General features: G+C 44.4%; 1 protein-coding gene across 3 annotated transcripts in view; it reads left to right on the top strand.

Moving 5' to 3' along the window:
* LOC109974928 (disco-interacting protein 2 homolog C) overlaps positions 1-7,768 on the top strand; it is an 81,660-nt gene that overhangs the window by 61,364 nt on the left and 12,528 nt on the right. For all 3 annotated transcript variants that reach the window (XM_020625383.1, XM_020625382.1, XM_020625384.1), the window contains exons 24-31: positions 1,604-1,684; positions 2,331-2,454; positions 3,296-3,417; positions 4,941-5,052; positions 5,274-5,383; positions 5,752-5,882; positions 6,888-7,056; positions 7,156-7,326. In XM_020625383.1, the coding sequence (XP_020481039.1) occupies positions 1,604-1,684; positions 2,331-2,454; positions 3,296-3,417; positions 4,941-5,052; positions 5,274-5,383; positions 5,752-5,882; positions 6,888-7,056; positions 7,156-7,326 (1,020 nt within the window). The remainder of the gene's footprint in view (positions 1-1,603; positions 1,685-2,330; positions 2,455-3,295; positions 3,418-4,940; positions 5,053-5,273; positions 5,384-5,751; positions 5,883-6,887; positions 7,057-7,155; positions 7,327-7,768) is intronic.

Raw genomic sequence — 7,768 nt, 5'->3', positions numbered from 1 at the left:
AGTCACTGTGAGCCACTCTCATGGAGCTGCAGGACATTTTAGTTAAATACTTTGACAAAACAGTAGCTGCTAATATGTGATGCAGGAACCTGAGAGAGCTGAGAAGGAAGCAGACTTTCATTTAGGGTCATGAAAGTTTAATGTCAGCTCAGAGTCGAGCAGTCAAGCACCTGAGTGATATTTTCATTGGGGGAGAAAACCCTTCTTTAAGTCTTTTCACCCCCAGAGATTTGTAATGCATGAAGCTGCTGCTGAGAAGATGAGAGGCTTTCATCAGCTCAAACTCTGTGGGTCAGCTCCACCTGTTTAAATGGTCAAATGGGAAACTTGGACCCCCAGTGCTGTTTCTAGTACTCACAGGCCACTTTATTAGGTACACTTGTACAACTGTATGCACTTCAATGCAACACTTCGGCTTTAATATCTGTGTTTATGAAGCTCAAAATGTTTGTTTTTGGTAAAATTGTCATAAATGTATACATTCATTTATATGTTTATTATTGGGGTCACAGTTAAAGGTGGGCTTGTTCTGGACTGCATTATATTCAGAGGTGTTCCTAATATTGTGATCCTCTCAGGTGGTACAGCACCACCTTTAACTGTGACCTCAATAATAAACATTTGGCAATTTCACCAAAAACTGAAACATTTTGAGCTTCATAAACACAGACGCTAAGGTGGAAGTGCTGCGTACAATTGTACAGGTGTACCTAATAAAGTGGCTTGTGAGTGTATGTGCAAATAAAGATGTTAAACATCCTGAACAACAGAAAGCAGATCAACACTGAGATCTGGACAGTATTGTTCTGATGGTATCGAGTACTGGGTGGCTTAGTGAAGGCCTGGTTTGATTCCCTCTGCACCCACCAGAACATGAAGCTGAAGACAAATGACACTTGCCCACTTCAACCCTGCCAGAGTAACAGAGCTTCACATATAAGCATAATAATTCAGTTTTGAGCAGCTGGCCTCAGTCGGTGAAAATTGCAGTATAAATCAAGCGCGCCCAGACCGAGTCCTCCCAGATGTGACAAGCGCAGTGCAGGACAGAACAGAGGTCTGCTTCTCGTTGTGGTCGGCGGGGTATGAATCTGAAAGCTGAATCCTCATCTGTCACCAATGACGACAGGCCGGCAGCTTGAACACACACACGCGCGCGCTGTGTTTTCATTCCTTGTGGGGACTTTACATTGATGCATTCATTTCCTGTATCACATATCCTCACCTTAACCATAACCACTACTTGCCTAACCCTAACCCTGACCCTGAGCCCAACTTTAAACCCACCCTAAAATTCAGTCATTTCAAGTCCCCACAATGTGAGTGTGTTAACGGGTTTTGGTCCCCATAATGTAAGTAATACAAAGGCACAAATAAGACTCGCCCCCACTGCGGTGTCATGGCTTGGCAGCAAATCATGACAAATTGATGGAGCCAGACAGAAACGTTCTCTTTTGATTTGTTCTCCCCTCACATCTCTAATGTTCATCTCTCTCTGCTCGTCTTTGCCATTGAAGTATGAAGCCTTGTTTCCTCCCCTCACCTCCCTGCATTTGTGTGTGTCATCACTCACTGTTCCTGTGTTGTTGTTTGTGTCTTCCAGTTCCTCTTCCTTGCGGAGGTGTTACAGTGGAGAGCCCAGACCACTCCAGACCACGTCCTGTACACACTGCTCAACTCCAGAGTAAGGCCTCCCAGTGAACACTGCCACATATTTTGTGCAGATGTGTGACTAACATTGCTTTTAACGTGAGGTCCGCAGTTAGGTTCAGCCAAGGTGCATACACACACACACACACACACGGCCCTGAATGCTGTGAGTAGTTGGCGTGCCTGGATTATCCTGTGGATTCATTTGGACTTTGTGAACAAGAATCACATTTTGTGCCGTTAAACACTCAAGTATTTGACCCTTCACATCTTGTGAGGGATCCGGTTTCTCACTTTTCATCTCAGTACCATGAACGAATAAAACCATGATACCAGGGTCTCTCTGCTTTGCTTTACAATGTGCTGTTTGTTTTATAGTCTTTGCAGAATGGCTGAAAACTTCGAACAGAATGAAAGAGAGAAATGATCTATAGCATATATGTGATTGTTTGTCTGTGTTATCACAGTCATGATGTTTTTGTATATGAGATTGTGTGTGAACTGACTCTGTATGTTTGCATAATAGAAATATGATCCAATGGTTTGTTTACAGCTGTTCAGCACCGAGATGCTTCAGCAGAAAATAAGACTTGACATGTGATGATAGACGCTGCTGATTGGATGTGTCAATCATCTGTCTGTGTATGTGTGTGTGTGTGTGTGTGTCTGGCCTCCTCCAGGGTACCATAGCCAGCTCTCTGACTTGTGTTCAGCTGCATAAGAGGGCAGAGAAGATTGCTGCCATGCTAGCTGAACGGGGCCACCTGCAGGACGGAGACCACGTCGCACTGGTCTACCCTCCAGGTAAACACTGACTGCAGTGTGAAGCGGCAGCTCAGAGCCGTCACATTTCAGCAGTTCAAGTACGTCTTTGCAGTCACAGAGGCATTTGTGAAGAGTTTACTTTTAAAAAGTCAAACTGGAAACAAAGCCTCATTGAAACTAGCAGCTGCATCTATTAAGTACAGAAAAACAGGAGGCTACATAAAACTGGTTTCAGATAATTGAAATGCTACTTTGGAAAAATTGTGTTTTAAGTATTTGTACATCATTTGGGCTAAATGTGCCCAGACTTTGTAATGATCCTTTAAATTTTGTGTTGCCATATAAACAAGGACAAACTGCTTAAATGAGGAAGGCACAGGCAGGTCGAAGAGAGAGAGAGCCACAGGAAAATGAAGAGCAGAGGAGTAGTAATTTCCCCCTGAGACACGGAGCCTGGCAGCGCAGATGCAGTGATGCAGGACAAACTCCCACTCACAAGGAGATTGTCTTAAAGAAGGACTCATTTAATCACCTCCAGAGTCCACTGCTCAATATTTACCCTCCTCGCCTCGGTGACAGCATACATGACCTTTTTTCTCCTATCATCCCTTCTCTCCTCTTCTTTCCTCCTTTTCCCTCCTTCCTTCACTGTTCTTCCTTCTCTTCTCTTGTACCTTCCTCACATCTCATCTTCATTCCCTCCTTTCTTCTTCCTCTCCATCTTCTTCCACTTGTCTCCCCCCTGCTCATGCCCTTGCCTTTCCATCACTACCCTCTCCCTTTACCCTACCCTTTCCTCCTTCTCTTCCTCCTTGTCCTTGTTAATACCCTCACACCCTCCCTCTCCCTTTCCTTACCTCATCTTCTTGTCCTCCTTCAGGTATCGACCTCATCGTGGCGTTCTATGGCTGCCTTTATGCCGGCTGTGTACCAATCACAGTGCGACCACCTCACCCGCAGAACATCGCCACCACGCTGCCCACCGTCAAGATGATCGTAGAGGTAAAAACCAAATGTCCTGACTTCACCCACCGTATTGATTCTGTTTTCCTCACAGCATCATCTCTCGACATCAGTTATAACATCTGAGCTAGCTTTAAAAACAAACCCCTGGGCTGTCTTGGTGATCCTGGGGTTTGAAGATGCCATCCGTCAGTTCCTGTCAGCTCTGAGCTGCCCTCTAACAGAGAAAGAGTTTTCAGGAAATACTCACTGAATGTTGAAATACCCCAAAACCATCCGACAGTGACTCCCTGATTTACTTTACTCAGTGAGTCACTGTCTTAAACACAGAGAAAGGAGATATTTTTTGATTAGTGTATTCAAATTACTGTATTTAGCATCCTGAATTATAACAAGAAAAACAAAGTTTCAGTGTACATGTTAACTTGGAGTTTATAAATCTGAATAAAGATGCCAGAACGTCAGTGTCTTAATATTACAACATACATCATACACAGTGGCTGCAGGGGAAAAGTTGGCATGTGGGTGAAAAGGAGAAACAAAGGCACAGAAACAGTTTGAATAAATGATGGCTGAGCCAAGTCTGATGCAACAATATGAAGATTTTCCTTTAGGAAATCTGACACATTTTTGGAGTGTTTTCGTTTTCCTTTGGAAAGTAGTGATTCCTGGTACAACTTCACCTACTTCCAAGGTGCACGGAGCAGCAGTGCACGGTTTAGTATACAGTCTAAATAGGTCCAAACTCCAGCAGCAGATGTAGTTTTTGTAAATAATCTTTTGCTAGAAAATGATTAATAAGAACGAATGGAAGTGGATTTTTTTTGTACAGAGGAAACATTAATTAAAGGTTTTGAATTAATTCAATAGTTTATGTCAAGTTTCACAGATTTACATTTTCCTTTACTGAGTCTTTGGAAATCTGCACAAACATTGCATCATTCCGGGCTGTTGAAATTTGTACTTCATGCTTCTTTTCATTTTTTTTCTCCAAATAAGGTAATGTAGTAATATTCATTTTTGAATAAGCCCCATATTTCAGCCCAGTTGACTTTATCCTCATCACTTTACTGTATATTTCACTGCCTGTATATTTGATTTACACCCTAGAATATGGTGGCAGCTGGAGCTCAGAATCTAAGAGCAACTGAGTTTGCCACTGATGTGTCGTCCTAAGATGACATGAGGGCAGACTGAACCGCCTCTGTGCCAAACAGTCATTTAACAAATCACCCACAGAGCTGTGAAATAAAAACTTGTACAGACTTAAGGAGACAGAATGAAGGGGCAAAGGAGTCGGCAGCTTCAGAGACTGGGAGAACAGCCAGTAGTCTAGAGAAATGAGTGAATGAATGTGACCGGCCTCGTTCATCTTTGCGGAGAGCTGGCAGCAGGCGACGCCGGAGGTCAGCTCTCCTGCTGCTCTGCTGTAAATCTTACCACAAGTTGAAGTGAACAGTTCAGTTTCAGTCTGTGCTCATTCTTCCACACTGTTGGGTAACACAGCATCTACAGTAAATGCACTGTATCAGACTGAAGTTGTCGGCACTGTCATTGTGCAGGTGAGCCGGTCGGTGTGCGTGATGACCACACAGCTCATCTCAAAACTGCTGAAGTCTAAAGAAGCCTCGGCCACAGTGGACGTCCGGACCTGGCCCCCCGTCCTGGACACAGGTGCAAACACGCACACAGTTTGCAAAGACAAAAATACTACTTTGTTGTTTCTGCAAATGCTACGACATTGAGAACAATAATAGAGGCAAACTTTAAAAAAAAAGGAAACAAAACTACAAATGAAAGATTCTGATGAGAGTTTCAGTGTCTGCCCTCCTGAGTTCAGGTGACGCTGAGTGCTCTATACTGTGTAGATGTGACCAGGCTGACTTCTGTTTCAGATGATTTGCCAAAGAAGAAACCTCCTCTGCTGTATAAACCATCCAACCCTGACACCCTGGCCTACCTGGACTTCAGCGTCTCCACCACCGGCATGCTCGCTGGAGTCAAGGTAAACACAGTAACGTGCACAAGACTAAATTCGATTATCCCTTAAACACTGTAGACCAGCTGGCTGAAGCTGATCTCCAGGTTTTCAGCTGCATTACCTGGTGCAGCACTGTCATCTACTCTGATACAAACCTTCATGGAAACTCGTGTAACTTTGGGGGGTCATTTGACTTTTCATTTAGCATCATCAGTTCAACTCATCATTCAACAAAATCATACAGCCCCCACTGTATCCAGGGACTGGTAGTTTCTTGACACCAGTAACTGAAAAATACTATTTGTTCATAGAACTGTTCATTTTCCTTGCAAAAAACTACTTTAGGACAGAATGTGCGTCTTGATGACTATGCCTGTGTGTGTCTGTGGCAGATGTCTCACACAGCCACCAGTGCCTTCTGTCGCTCCATCAAGCTGCAGTGTGAGCTCTACCCCTCCAGAGAGGTCGCCATCTGCCTGGACCCGTACTGTGGCCTGGGCTTCGTCCTCTGGTGCCTTTGCAGGTCAGACACACAAACAGAGCAAGTACACTGAATTAGACAAACACCACTAAGTCAAAGTAAATTAAATGTTTTTTGTTTTGCTTGTGAAATTCACTCCTGTTATGTTCACCCATTTCAAACACTTCTTTCAAAGGCCTTTGGGAAGAAGGATGAAACCACAAACACACCAGATTAAAAAAGTTTTTGTTTTCTAAAGCATCTGTTTAGAAGTGGTGTGTTTACTGGGACGTGGCTGCAGAGAGCACAGGCCGTCTGCTTCCCCTTCCACTCACAGTGCTGCAGTAGTTGTGTGGAAACTACTGTATGACAACAGTACTTTGATGCAAGATAATTTTTTTGATTAGAGTAATTTGTGCTTATATGTTTCTTGGCATGTTGAGGGTTTTCTCAGTGCCGTATAATGTTGGAAAATGTTTGCCTGTAGTTTTAACATTTTCTTCTTCTTCGTTTTAACATTTCACGAAAATTTATTCTAGACCACTGACTGCGTTTACATGCACTTAAGTAACCAGGTTACCGTCAGCTTTTTCTGTAATTGGTGCAGGGGACTAGGGAAACCTGATGTCCCCAGGTAGATTTCTCCCAGAGGACGCTGATTTCTCTGCCATGTATACACGTCACCAGGTTTCTAATCAGCTTTCTACAAGAGCGCATGTGCAAAAGACAAACTCCAAGATCACTTGTGTGCAAGTGACTTGAGAAAAACAGGAGGCTATCAGTGGCGTAGACAGATGATTTATCAGCATGGTGAGCAGCAGCACAGACAAAAGAGCGATGAAGAGACCTTACTAAAGCTGATTTCAGGTGAAAGAGACCAAAATACAAGTCTGATAGACCTGGTACATCTGTGTTTATGGGATGATGAGGTCGCATAATGATGTCAACAAGGGGGTGTCAGGGGTGTAGTGGCTTGTATTGCATATTGATCATGCAGTAGTCTTTTGTCAGAACTATTTCCATCAGTACCGCACACTCAGTCTCCTGCGGTCTGGTTTCGCTCTGCAGTGTGTACTCAGGTCACCAGTCCATCCTGATCCCTCCGTCCGAGCTGGAGGTGAACCCAGCTCTCTGGCTGTCTGCCGTCAGTCAGTACAAAGTCCGAGACACGTTCTGCTCCTACAGTGTCATGGAGCTCTGCACCAAAGGCCTGGGCCTGCAGACCGACTCGCTGAAGGTGGGCGATGAAGGAATCCTATTTTATGAGTTTAACTAAGGATTGTTCTTTGAGGCTCAGAGGCAACCTCTGAATCTCCGTCCTTGTTGTATCCTCCAGTCTCGAGGACTGGACCTGTCGCGGGTGAGGACCTGTGTGGTTGTAGCGGAGGAGCGGCCCAGGATAGCCCTAACACAGTCCTTCTCCAAGCTCTTCAAGGACCTGGGACTCCACCCTCGAGCTGTCAGCACCTCCTTCGGCTGCAGGGTCAACCTGGCAATCTGTCTGCAGGTCAGTGACGTCCTCGCCTCTGTCTCTGGTTTCCTCCACTTTCATTTCGCTGCTCTGCAGATGTCTCTCGATCTGACACTTTGGCTGGAGGCCATGTTGAAATCGTTCTGCTTTGAGAAACTCACTGCTTTGGTTTTTTGTAATGAGGGAGCGTCGAGTGGTTCCAACCACAGCGGCTAAATATGTGTAGGTTAGCTTGTATGTGTGTTGTACCTGTGTTGAAAGTGTACAACTGAATGGTTTTCACAGCCTGGGAACATGAAACATGTTTGTTTCTGACATGGGTTGTTTACACAGATTTCAAAACAAGAGGCTTTTTTGTGGTTTTCAGCCAAGTAGCAACATGTTTGTGAGGAACACACAGGGATCTCAGCCTCAATTAGAAAAGGATGCAGACTTTTTTTTTCTCATCCACAAAGTGATTTGTAGCTTTCTCTGTGTA

This window comes from Monopterus albus, unplaced genomic scaffold (assembly GCF_001952655.1).
Source record: "Monopterus albus unplaced genomic scaffold, M_albus_1.0 scaffold354.1, whole genome shotgun sequence".
Taxonomy (NCBI): Eukaryota; Metazoa; Chordata; class Actinopteri; order Synbranchiformes; family Synbranchidae; genus Monopterus; species Monopterus albus.
Note: the sequence above shows the minus strand (reverse complement) of the source record. Positions and strands in the feature narration are given on the sequence as shown.